Below are 13,578 nucleotides of genomic sequence, written 5' to 3' on the forward strand. Positions count from 1 at the left end.
TTCAAGAATACAACTACAACTTTAAGTGAGGACTTGCTTTATCTTTGAAAAGGACAAAAGACACAATGCTACGGGACACAAGCAGGGGATTAGGACTAATTGAATATCTCTTTCAAAGAGCTGGCACAGGCATGAAGGCTGAATTGCCTCCTTTGCTGTATGCTTCTAGGAAATCTGTAGGCTCCAAACCTAACACAAGGACGGAAGCAGCTTATTAATTGATGGGCTTTCAGAGCAGAAGAAATCTCCATGTGGGAAATCTGCAAGTACAAATTTATGACCTAGCACTCCATGATGTGCTAATTTTGCACCTCTGCTCTCCAGCCTATGAGCACCTTCTTCCTCCAAATAACCCTTCTTGGCTTTTCCATGAAGTTAGCTCTGTCTTGTCCTCGTCCACTTACCAGCAAGAGGGCCCTGGGTTGCGGCCAAAAATGGCAGGCATGGCTGTATGGTTTGTTTTTTTTTGTTCCCCTTCCTAGCCCAAGGGTAGCAATTGAATGGAGAGCAGAGGCTTGTCTATAATGACTTGCCAGTTGCTATCACAGCTGCGAGCACCAATTTGAAGTCAACGCCTTTTGGCTTGAGACAAAGGCACAAAATCTTTGTTTATTAAACAGTTAGACACTATCTCTAGCATCTACTTTCAGCAGTGCTTTGTCACTTTCTTTATTGGAGCCTAGTTTTATCTCTATTATTGTGTAGTTGCTGTGACAACAGACAGCAAAGTGTTTTTGCCTTGCTTATTTTCTTTGCACTGGAAAGCTGAGTCAGCTGAAGAGGTGAAATGATGTGTTTTTGGATGTGCAGTCATCCCTTACGACTCTGGTAGGTGATGCTGTGCACACGTCGTACAGACATTCCGCCCAGGTGTGTGTTTACCAGCCTGTAGCCCAAAGTGCTAAGAAGTGAAGGATAGACATTGTGACAAAGAGAGAATGGCCCTGGGGTCATCTGTCATAGTCTAAATTCTCACGCTGTTGTGCTAACTTGCATCAATGTTTCTCCCCTTTCCTCCTATAGACGGTGACCTCACGTTTGAGGTATAACTCCACAAACACCCCAAGTGACCTCTGGTGCCTTGCCCCAAGGGGCTGCTATTCATGTCTAAGTCTCAAAGAAAAATGTTACTGTGCTATTCTCCACTGGAGGCAACAGAGCTTTTTTTTAAAAATTTGTTCTTGGAATGTGGGCGTTGCTGGCAAAACTAGCAGTTATTGACCACCTCTAATTACCCTTGAGAAGGTGATGGTGAGCTGCCCTCTTGCACAGCTATGGTCTATGTGGTGTAGATACACCTGCTGTCAGGAAGGGGGCTACAGATTTTGATCCAATAACAGTGAGGGAATGGCGATGTAGTTCAGAATGATGTGTGCCTTGGAGGGGAGCTTACAGATAGTGGTGTTCTCACACATCTCCTGCCCTTGTCCTTCTAGTTAGTAGAGATTGCAGGTTTGGAAGGTACTATAGGAAGAGCCTTGGTAAGCTGTTACAGTGCATCTTCTATATGGTACCCACTCCTGCCACTCAGAGGTGGTGGAGGGAGTGAATGTTTAAGTTGATGGATGGGGTGCTGATGAAGTGAGTTTCTTTGTTTTGGACGGTGTGGAGCTTCGAGTGTTGTTGGAGCTGCACTCATCCAGAGCCCAACCTTGCCCTCACCCATACTTTCTAGTCTGGGGTCACTGGCAACAGCTCGTAAGGGAACAGGAATCCCTACTGTGTTCTTTTCCCGCCTTCACAAGCTCAACAGTGCTGAAGTTAAAACAGAGAAAATGGTGGAAAACAGTCAGCAGGCCTGGTAGCATCTGTGGAAAGAGAAACAGATTTGGTGCTTTTGGAAGATGCAGTGTTGAGAGGTTAATTGTAGCTCCTTTACTGGAACCAGACACAGGCTGTGAAACACTTCCATTACCTTCAACAGAAGTGAAAACAGTGATTTGCAAGGTGGTCTTTAACGAGGACATGTTCATAGATATTCATCTATCCTGGATGTGTGAAATGGTCATATACTTTTAAGTTTATGCTACTTAAAACAGGAAATCAATCTGTTAGCCTCTGGCGATTGGTCTCAATTTCTGTCTTTGGGCTGGTGAGGACGAGGAGAAAAATCAACCCAGATTCCAGCACCCAACTCCTGAATGTGGGAATGTGCAAATGTGAAGGTGTCGCCTAAGGACAGAATTGGGCTAAGCCATGGGGCAGCGTAGGGCTGTGTTCTCTCCGGACCTTCGCTGCCCAATCTATTGCAAGCCAAATATTCACTTGTGGCCAAGCTAGGGAGAGTTTGTGATACCAGATCCCAATATTAGTCCATGTCATCACTGCATGATGAAGAAAAAAGAAAGAGCTAGGTGGGACTGTGGTTGCTTCTTTTTCCATTGAGGGTCCCACTGAGCTCTCTCTTTTGGGGAACAGGGAAGCCCCCCAGAAATGCATACAATGAATTGTTTCTTGGAAACCTTCTTTGCAAGCAAGGCCTTTCACAAAACTATCTTCACAGTGGCTCTATGGAGCTCTGCTGCATGTGCTCAGTTATCTGCACTTCCATTCCACATGAAGACAGCTGGTGTTAGCTTTTGTTGGCACTATTACTGAAGTTGGAATTATGATAGAGGAGGTTATCAGCATGGCCCCTGTGAAGGAGGTGAGCTGCTAGTTGATGCAGTGTTGTATATCTTACTGTGGCAATTGTTGTGGAGACATTGAGTGACATATTAGCCTTTCACCTCTGGGACCTGGGTTGAAGTTTAGCATGGACTGATGGGCTTGTCTGTTAACTGAATATGGGCAGTGCAAATCCAGTTCCCAATGAGTGTTCGCCAACAGCACAAAACTATTCCTAATTTGGTACTAGTTGGCAGTGGCACTCAGTGATCACTGATGCAGGAGTTGGAAAAAAGCACCGCCTGGTTTTGGGAACATTAAAGTATATCAGTGGGGCACAACAGAGTGAACTCCACACTCATTGCTTGATGTTGATGGATACCCAAAATAGGAAGTGATCCATTCCTACCGCCCATCCACCAGCAGCAACATCCTCTCCATTCACAAGACAGGTGAAATAAGTGGAAATGCCATGATATACATCTACAAATCTGGAGCAATAAGACACAAATTTTCTTCCATACCATGCATTCACAGAGGACTGTTGATGAAACTGCGTAGATACAATTTCCTTGAAGTTGTGTATTAACTGCTTTTTTTTTTGAAAAGAAAAATCCCGTCCTGTAACTTACTCCCTTATATTTAGAATGCATGCTCCCATTCGTCACTTCTCTGAACAGTCAACAACTTTGGTATTTGATATTGAATTTGTGGTCACCCATAGCTAAATGAGCAGCACTCTCGCCACTGAGTCAGAAGGTTGTGTGTGTTCAAATCTCACTCCAGAGATCTGAGTACAAAATCTAGGCTGATGCTCCATTGTAATCCTGAGGGATTGTCACACTGTCAGACATGCCATGTTTTGGATGTTAAACTGAGGCCCCATTTGCCCTATCGAGTGGACGTAAAACATTCCACAGCACTATTTTGAAGAAACGCAGGAGAGAACGCCCCGGTGTCTTGGCCAATATTTAGCCAGCAACGCACATCGCTGAAATAGATTATCTGCTTGTTTTCTCATTGCTGTTTATGGGACTTGGTAGTGCACAAATTGTCTGCTGTGTTTCCTGCCTTTCATTCTTGCATTTATAATTCCAAGAATTCTATATTTTTGTTTAAATAGGATGTCAGAGACCGGTGGGACTGTCCTATGGGAATGCAAAGGTGTGCGCCTACAGTGGCTGGTACTATTGTCAAGCATGTCATGTGGACGATGTGTTTCTGATCCCTGCTCGACTGGTTCACAACTGGGACACTGCAAAACACAAGGTCTGTTGCTCCTTTACAGCCTCAACAACAGCTTGCATTTATATAGCACCTTTAACATAGTTAAAAAATACTGAGGCAATCCACAGTTGCATTATCAGGCAAGAATCAACATTGAGCCACACAAGGAGATATTATGCCAAGTGAACACAAGCTTGGTCAAAATGGTAGGTTTCGAGTAGCATCTTAAAGGTGGAGAGAGATTTGGGGAGGGAATTCCGCAGCTTAGCACCAAGGCAGCTGAAGGTACAGCTGCCACTTGAGGAGTGATAGAAATCATGGATTGCACAAGAGGCCAGCAAGAGGAGGAGCACAGACAATTCGGTGGGCTGTAGGGCTAGGGGAGGCTGCAGAGAGGCCATGGTGGGATTTGAAAACAAGGATGAGAATTTGAAAATCGATACTTTGCTTGTCCAGGAGCCAGTCAGCGTCAGCAAGCACATGGGTGAATGGGACCAGGACATGCTATAGTGATAAAGCTGGCAGCTTTGTCGCTTCACAAGGGAAATGTGCAGATATTTTTGTGGCCAGTCTTATTTTGCTGTACATTTCCCAGGGCCTCTCCTGCTTTTTATGGGTGAGCCGACAAAACCCCTGGAGGCAATGGCCTACATCCTAGAGTTTTAACAGACATGTCTGCAAAGATGGAATACGTTTCTTTTGATATTCCAAAATCCCCTAGATTCTAGAATGGCCCCTATGGATTGGCAGGTAGTAAACATAACTCTGCTATTTAAGAAAGGAGGGAGAGAGAAAACAGGGAACGGCCAGTTAGCCTGACATCAGTAGTAGGGAAAATGCTAGAATCAATTACTAGGGATATGATAATGGGCACTTTGCTCAATCATATTATGATTTTCTGAGTCCGCACAGATTTATAAAAGATGAACGGTGTTTGACAAATCCATTAGAATTTTTGAGGTTGTGACTAATAGGATGTATAAAGGGGAACCAGTGGATTTGGTGTGTTTGGATTTTCAAAAAGCATTTGATAAAAGTGCCACACAGGAGATTATTACACTAAATTAGGGCTCATGAGATTGAGAGTAATATATTAGCATGGATTGAGGTTTGGTTAATGGGCAGAAAACAGAGAGTAGGAATAAATGGGAAGTACTTGGTTTGGCAAACTGTAACTAGTGGGTTCCACAAGGATCAGTGCTTCAACCTCAGCTACTGACAACCTATATCAATGACTTAGATGAGGGGACCGAGTGTAATGTATCCAAGTTTGCTGAGGATACAAAATATAGCAGGAAAATAAGCTGTGAAGAGGACATAAAGAGGTTGCACAAGGATATGTGTAAGTGGACAAGAATGTGGTAATGGAATATAATGTGGGGTGCATTAATATAATGTGGTTGGAAAAAGGAAAAAGCAGAATTTTTTTTGAATGGTAAGAGACTGGAAAATGTTGGTATTCAGAGAGACTTGGGTGTCCTTGTACATGGAGCACAGACATTGTCATGCAGATACAGCAAGCAGTGAGGAAAGGAAATGATGTGTTGGCCTTTATTATAAAGGGATTGGACTATAAGAGAAGTCTTACTGCATTTATGTAGAGCCTTAGTGAGACCACACTGAAGTACTGTGTATAGCTTTGGTATCCTTACCTAAGAAAGTATATAGGAGGAGTACAACAAAAGTTCATTAGACTGGCTCCTGAGGTTCTATGAGGAAAGATTGAGTGGACTAGGCCTATGGTCCCTGGAGGTTAGAAGAATGAGAGGTGATTTCATTGAAATGTATAAAATTCTTAAGGGGCTAGACAGGATAAATGCTGAGATACTGTTTTCCCCTGGCTGGGTAGTCTAGAACTAGGGCACAGTCTCAGAATAAGGAGTCAGCCATTTAGGACTGAGGTGAGGAGAAATTTATTCACTCCAAGAGAATCTTTGGCACACTGTCCACAGAGAGGTGTGGATGATCAGTCGTCGACTATATTCAAGACAGAGATAGGAAGTTTTTTTGAATACTGAGGGAATTGAGGGCAGTGGTGATTGTGCAGCAAGGTGTAGCTGAGGTAAAAAGTCAGCCATAATCATATTGTATGGCGGAGTAGGCTCAAGGAACTGAATGACCTTTTTTTGTATGCATTTTACGTGCTTGCTGCAATGTACAGATGGAAATGTCCTGATGTTGAACAAAAGTGATTGTTCACACTGTCAGCCATGACTCAGTTCCTGACATTCTTGCCACTGAGTTGGAAGGATCTGGGTTCAGTCCCTCTCCAGAGGCATGAACGCACGATTGGCTGATACTCCAGCACAGCACTGAGGGAGTATTCCACTCTCTGAGGTGCCATCTGTCGGATAATATGTTAAACCAAGTTTCCATCTGCCTCCTCAGTTGGTCATAAAAGATACCATGGCACTATTTCAAAGAAGAGCAGGGAATTCTCCAAGTAAGCCAACCTTTTGCACATGGCTCGACAACCCAGGCCTGGAGAATGCAGTCATCATCTCAATTTGGGGATTGATGCAAAGTGTGAATATACTACAGGGGCAGGAAAAATACATTTAAAACGGGAGCAAAAAGAACTATAGTGAGGGCGCTGTGGAAATAATAGTGAAAATTAAAGACGGACTTGAATTTATATATTGTCTTTTATGACCTTAGGACATCTTGAAGCGCTTAACAACCAAAGAAGCACCCTTGTAGTGTAGTCCTCCTTTTTAGTCAGGTGGAGGATGACTTGCCTCCACTCTGGTTCAAAGGGTTCTGAGATAGCTGGTAAGTCCAAAGCGCGATCTGCAGACTCTGCCAGTTGCGGAGTAGGTGGCGCTTGAACATTTGTAATTTTGCCCGCCCCCTCCGGTGATTGACTTTGCTTCTGGATACTCCCAATGGAGTCTCTTGAAGTGTTCAATGCTTTCCCAAATAAATCTCCATTTTGGTTGGTCACAAGCCAGGGACTCCCATGAATCAGTAGGGATGTTTGATCTCTTCAGGAATACTTTGACGACATCCCTAAAACATTTCCTCTCTCCTCCAGGGAGTCTGCTGCTCTGACCAGGTTCCAGGTAGATCAGTTGCTTCAGGAGTCTCGTGTCAGGCATACAAACGACACTGTAGTCACTGTTGTAACGTCTAACCAGATATGTAATATTATTTTTATTCTGGTCCTCTAAGTATTAAGACCAATATTCTCATTTGTGCTTTTGATTCTTCTCTGTCCCCTGAACTTCTCCACCTCTCTGTCTCTTCTGTCTTCCCTTAAAACCTACCTCTGACCAAGCTACTGGTTACCTGTACAAACATCATCTTACATGCCATGGTGCAGTTATTGTCAGATAACACTCCAGTCAAGCATTTTGGGATGTTTTACTATGTTAAAGGCACCAAACAAATGCAAGCTGTCATTATTGATAGCAGTCAGGAAACCTTTACTGATTTGTTTTTTCGCCCCCCTGGGAGCAATAAGACTAATTTCAGGTTTTTCCAGGTAATTCTGTTCTTGTTTTGGATTTCCAGCATCCGCAGTAGTTTTTTGTTTTTAAGACTAATTTCAGTTCCTTTGTCACTGCCCCTGGCTGAGATGAGCTAACTTGATATAAGCCATTGGTTATTGAACCTGTAACATCTCTGGTTTGTCTGGCTTACCTGCATACCGTTCTTAAACATGCTGAGCTATCAGAGGTGCTTAAAGTCTCTTTTAAGAGAATATCACTTGAACCGTTGTCATAAGGTGATAAACAAAATCGAAATCAGTACCTTCAACTCATGTGACATACTTGCTGTGCTCTGAGAATGTGGATTGGAACTTTTATTTCCATTGGCAGCTTTCCCAATCTTTATAAGTTGCTGGAGTCTTTTTAAGTATATATGTCGCTACATCAGTAAAATAATGGAGAATACGAAGAGAGTACTTAGAAATTCTACCCTGTACAGGCATCCAAGAAAATTCGATTTCAAAATAAAATCCATTTGTGAAAGAGAAAAAAAGATGCCTTTATATAGTGCCTTTCATGACCACAATCCCTCAAAATGCTTTCAAGCCAATGTAGTACTTTCTGAAGTGTAGCCATTGTTGTAATGTAACAAGATCTCACCAAAAGCAATGACCAGTTTATCTGTTTTTTAGCTGTTCTGGTGGAGGGATAAGTTGCTGCACAGCAGGGTTCCTCACAAACAGCAATGTGATAATGACTTCTTCATTAGTCATGTTGGTTGAAAGATAAATATTAGCCAGGACACTAGGGAGAACTCACCTCCTCTTCTTCAAGAGAATGCAATGGGATCTTTCATTCCACTCGAGAGGGCAGACTGGGTCACAGCTGATTACTTTATTTGCTTTATTGCTAAATTGCTTTATTTTGATCGAAACCTTTTGCCTCCACTGTCCCATTTTTAAAATAAATCATTCTCAGGATGTGGGTGTTACTGGCAAGACTGGCATTTATTACCCATTCCTAATTGTCCTGAGAATGTGAAGCAGTTTGAACCAACTGAGTGTTTTGCTCAGACACTGCAGACGGGAAGTTAAAGAGTCAACCACATTGGTGTGGCCTGGAGTCACACAAAGGCCTAGATCGGATAGGGATGGTAGGTTTCCTTTCTCAGTGGAACATTAGTGAACCAGTTGGGCTTTTAATACAATCGGATTTCATAAACTGAATTCAAATTCTCAAACTGCAATGTTGTGACTTGAACTCCAGTTATCTGGATTTTCCTAACCACTCCCATACCACATTCATTTCGCTAATACATTACCATTTTCAAACTTTTTGTCCTCTGCAGGTTTCAAAACAAGCGAAGGAGTTCCTGGAGTACATCTCTGAAGAACCGCTCATTGACATCCATCAGGATAATCCACATCTGTACGAGCATGTGGAAGCGCTGGCAACTGTCCTCCGCTTGCGCCAGCAGCTCAAATCACTGAGAGCATACCTGTTCGGCTGCAGGGCCTCTGTGGCAGAAGATTTGCGCAGAAGGTATGCTTCCTAAACCTACTCCCAGTTTTGGAATGAAGCTGGTGTTTGGTGACCGTTTAATTCATTCACTGGGTGTGAGCGTCACCAGTTCGGCCAGCATTTATTGCCCACCCCAAACTGCCCCAAGAAGTTAATGGTGAGCTATATTCTTGAACCGCTGCAGTCTGTGTGGTGAAAGAGATACTCCTTCAGTGCCATTAGGGAGGGAGTTCCAGGATTTTAACCTAGCAATGATGAAGGAACAGTGATATATAAATCAGAATGGTGTGTGACTTGGAGGTGATGGTATTCACATGTGCTTTCTGCCCTTGTCCCTCCTGTGGTAGAGGTTTTGGAGGTGCTGTCAAAGAGGCCTTCATGAGTTGCTGCAGTGCATCTAATGTAGATGATGCAAACTGCAGCCACAATGCACCAGTGGTGGAGGAGTGAATGTTTAAGGTGGTGGACAGGATGCCACTCAAATGGCTGATTTGTCCTAGATGGTGTTGTTGGAACTGCACTCATCCAAGCAAGTATTTCATCACATTCCTGACTTGTTCTTTGTTGTTGGTGGACAGGCTTTGGAGTCAGGAGCAGAATAACACATTACAGAATTCCTAGCCTCTGACCTAGTCTTGTCATCACAGTATTTATGTGGCTGGTCCAGTTAAGTATCTCATTAATGGTGATCCCCAAGATGTTGCTGATGGTAATGGTCACTGATTCGAAGATGGTAATGCTGTTGAATGACAAGGTGAGGTGGTTAGACTCTTGTTGGAGATGGTTACTTCACACTCATCACCCAAGCCTGAAATTTGTCCAGCTCTTGCTGCTTGCAAATACGGACTGCTTCACTAGCTAGCAAGTTGTGAATAGAACTGAACACTGTGCAATCATCAGCAAACATCCTGACTTCTAACCTTATGTTGGAGGGAAGGTAAATGATGAAGCAACAGAAGACGGTTCTACCTAGGACACAACCCTGAGAAACCCCTGCAGCAATGTCTGGGACTAGACAATTGGCTTTCAACAAACACAAGCATCTTGCTTTGTGCTAGGTAAGACTCCAAACAGTGGAGTTTTCCCCAATTCTCATTGACTCCAGTATTACCAGGGCTCTTTGATACCACACTCAGTCAAGGCAGTAACTCTCACCTCTGGAATTAAGTTGTTTTGTACGTTTGGACCAAGGCTGTAATGAGACCTGGAGCTGAGTGATCCTGGCAAAACCTAAACTGAGCAACGGTAAGCAAGTTATTGGTGAGTGAGTGCCACTTGATAGCACTGTCAACAAACCCTTCTATCACTTTGCTGATGATTGAGAGCGACCAATGTTGGTGTCAATTAGCTAGATTGCCTTGTGATGCTTTTGTGGACAGGACTAACCTGGGCAATTTTCCACTCTGTTGGGTAGATCCCAGTGTTATAGCTGTACTGGAGCAGCTTGGTTAAAGGCACGGTTAGTTCAGGAGCACAGGGCTTCAGCAGTATAGCCAAGAATGCCAGCGCTGATAGCTTGTCAGGAGAGTATATTTGCTGTGGATTCCAGGGTTACCGTTTTGTAATATACAGGCAGGATATCTTGGGAGAAGTCGCATGAGACAGTGTTTTTATTACATGTCTGTGTTGCTATTCAACTGCCCCCCCACCCCCCGCACCATCAGCTCTCCTTCTAATTGCATGCCCGCGATGTTAGTCTTCCTGATAAGTAACGAGGCACAATAATTATAGAAAGGTGTAAGGTGTTTCTATATATTATATTTTAGATAGTCTCTATTTTTCTCAATATCTCTCTCTGCATGGAAAGTTCTGGCATGCACAGCAGCCCTTTGATACCTTCCCAAATTCATTCTCAACATTATTTGTTCTGCCTTTTAGGTTCCACCTTGTTTGCATCTTGCAACTTTACCAATGTCACCACACACCATGCCCGACCCCCATAAAAGTATATGGTTGACTTATTCCCAGATTGTAACAGTGTTATTGTTGCGGTTGCTGCTAAAGGCTTTGGGTTCAGGATGAGATGCCCCCCACCCTGTGCCGGTCTTCCTTAATTAGGTCCAGTTTTAAGATTCAGTGATGCAGCATGAAGATGCACTTGGTAGGAGCACTGGTCAGATATGGGGCTCCTGCACTGTATAACAACTACAACATGCTCCACTTATATGGTGCCTTAAATACAGTAAAATGTCCCAAGGGTGCTTCACAGGACAAAAATTAACAACGAGCCCCAAAAAGAACTGTTAGGACAAATGATGATTTAGTGGTACTGTCACTGGACTAGTAATTCAGAGACTCAGAGTAATGCTCTGGGGACCTGGGTTTGAATCCCACAATGGCAGATGGTGGAATTTGAATTCAATAAAAAATCTGGAATTAATAGTCTAAGGAACATGAAACCATTGTCGATTGTCATAAAAACTCATCTGGTTCACTATTGTCCTTCAGGGAAGGAAATCTAACGTCCTTATCTGGTCTGGCTTACATGTGACTCTAGATCCACAGTAATGTGGTTGACTCTTAAATGGCCCAGCAAGCCACTCAGTAGTATCAAGTCGTTATAAAGCCTAAAAGAAATGAAATGGGTCGGACTACCTAGCATTGACCTAGGCACCGGAAATGACAACGGCCATCTCAACCCTGTTGACCCTGCAAAGTTCTTCTTCCTAACATCTGAGGGTTTATGTCAACATTTGGAGAGCGGCCTCACAGACTAGTCAAGCAACAGCCTGAGATAGTGATATTCACTGAATCATATCTTACAGATCATGTCGCAGACACCACTATCACCATCCCTGGGTATGTCCTGTCCTGCCAGTAGGACAGACCAGCAGATGTGGCAGCACCATGGTATACAAACAGGAGGGAGTTGCCCTGGGAGACCTCAACAATGACTCTGCATCCCATGAAGTCTCATGGCATCAGGTCAAACATGGGCAAAGAAACCTCCTGCTGATTACCATGTACTCCCCCTCAGCTGATGAGCCAGTGCTCCTCCATGTTGAACACCACTTTGAGGAAGCACTGAGGGTGGCAAGGGCACAGAATGCACTCTGAGTGAGGCACTTCAATGTCAATCACCAAGAATGGCTCGGTAGCACCAGTACAGGTTGAGATGGATGAGTCGTAAAGGACATAGCTGCTAGACTGGGTCTGCGGCAGGTGGTGAACGAAGCAACAAAAGGGAAAACGTACTTGAACTCATCCTCACCAAGCTGCCTACCGCAGATGCATCCATCCATGACAGCATCAGTAGGACTGACCAGCGCACAGTCCTTGTGAGGACGAAGTCCTGTTTTCACATGGAGGATACCCCACATTGTTTTGTGTGGCACTACCACCATGCTAAGCGGGATAGATTTTGAAAAGATCTAGCAACTCAAGACTCTGCAACCATGAGGCATTGTGGGCCATCAACAGTAGCAGAACTGTACTTGACCACAACCTGTAACTCATAGCCTGGCATATCCCCCACTCTACCATTGCCACCAAGCCAGGGGATCAACTCTGGTTCAATGAAGAGTGCAGGAAGGCATGCCAGGAGCAGCATCAGGCATATTAAAATTAGGTGTCAACCTGGTGAAGCTACAACACAGGACTGCTTGCATGCCAAACAGCATAAGCAGCAAGCAATAGACAGAGCTAAGTGATTCTACAACCAATGGATCAGATCTAAGCTCTGCAGTCCTGTCACATTCAGTCATGAATGGTGGTGGACAATAGAACAGCTCGCTGGAGGAGGAGGCTCCACAAATATCCCCATCCTCTATGATGGGGCAGCCCAGCACATCAATGCAAAAGATAAGGCTGAAGCATTTGCAACAATCTTCAGCCAGAAGTGTCGAGTGGATGATCCACCTTGCCCTTCTGCAGAGGTCACCAGCATCACAGATGCCAGTCTTCAGCCAATTTGATTCACTCCACGTGATTACAAGAAATGGCTGAAGGCAATGGATACTGCAAAGGCTATGGGCCATGATATCATTCTGGCAATAGTACTGAAGACTTGTGCTCCAGAACTTGCCGCGCCCCTAGCCAAGCTATTCCAGTACAGTTACAACACTGGTATCTACCCGGCTACATGGAAAATTGCCCAGGTATGTCCTGACAACAAAAGGCAGGACAAATCCAACTTGGCAAATTACCGCCCCATTAGTCTACTCTTGATCATCAGTAAAGTAATGGAAGGGGTCATCAACAGTGCTATCAAGTGGCACTTGCTTAGCAATAACCTGCTTACTGATACTCAGTTTGGGCTCTGCCAGGGCCACTTGGCTCCTGACCTGATTATAGCCTTGGTTCAAACATGGACAAAAGAGCTGAACTCCCGAGGTGAGGTGAGAGTGACTGCCCTTGACATCAAAGCAGCATTTGAATGAATGTGGCATCAAGGAGTCCTAGCAAAACTGGAGTCAGTGGGAATCATGGAAAACTCTCTGCTGGCTGGAGTCACACCTAACACAAAGGAAGATGGGTGTGGTTGTTGGAGGTCAATCATCTCAGTTCCATGACATCACTGCAGGAGTTCCTCAGGGTAGTGTCCTCAGCCCAACCATCTTCAGCTGCTTCATCAATGGCCTTCCTCGGACTCTGAAGCAGTCCATATCCAAATGCAGTAAGACTTAGACAATATCCAGGCTTGAGCTGACAAGTGGCAAGTAACATTCGTGCTACACAAGTGCCAGGCAATGACCATCTCCAACAAGAGAGAATCTAACCATCGCCCCTTGACATTCAGTAGCATTACCATTGCTGAATCCCCCACTATCAATATCCTGGAAGTTACCATTGA

At 44.2% G+C, this 13,578-nt stretch overlaps 1 protein-coding gene across 2 annotated transcripts in view; it reads left to right on the forward strand.

Moving 5' to 3' along the window:
* plekhm3 (pleckstrin homology domain containing, family M, member 3) overlaps window positions 1-13,578 on the forward strand; it is an 87,605-nt gene that overhangs the window by 38,274 nt on the left and 35,753 nt on the right. For both annotated transcript variants that reach the window (XM_078551542.1, XM_078551540.1), the window contains exons 4-5: window positions 3,731-3,876; window positions 8,614-8,807. In XM_078551542.1, the coding sequence (XP_078407668.1) occupies window positions 3,731-3,876; window positions 8,614-8,807 (340 nt within the window). The remainder of the gene's footprint in view (window positions 1-3,730; window positions 3,877-8,613; window positions 8,808-13,578) is intronic.

Source organism: Cetorhinus maximus, chromosome 11 (assembly GCF_964194155.1).
Source record: "Cetorhinus maximus chromosome 11, sCetMax3.hap1.1, whole genome shotgun sequence".
Lineage (NCBI taxonomy): Eukaryota > Metazoa > Chordata > Chondrichthyes > Lamniformes > Cetorhinidae > Cetorhinus > Cetorhinus maximus.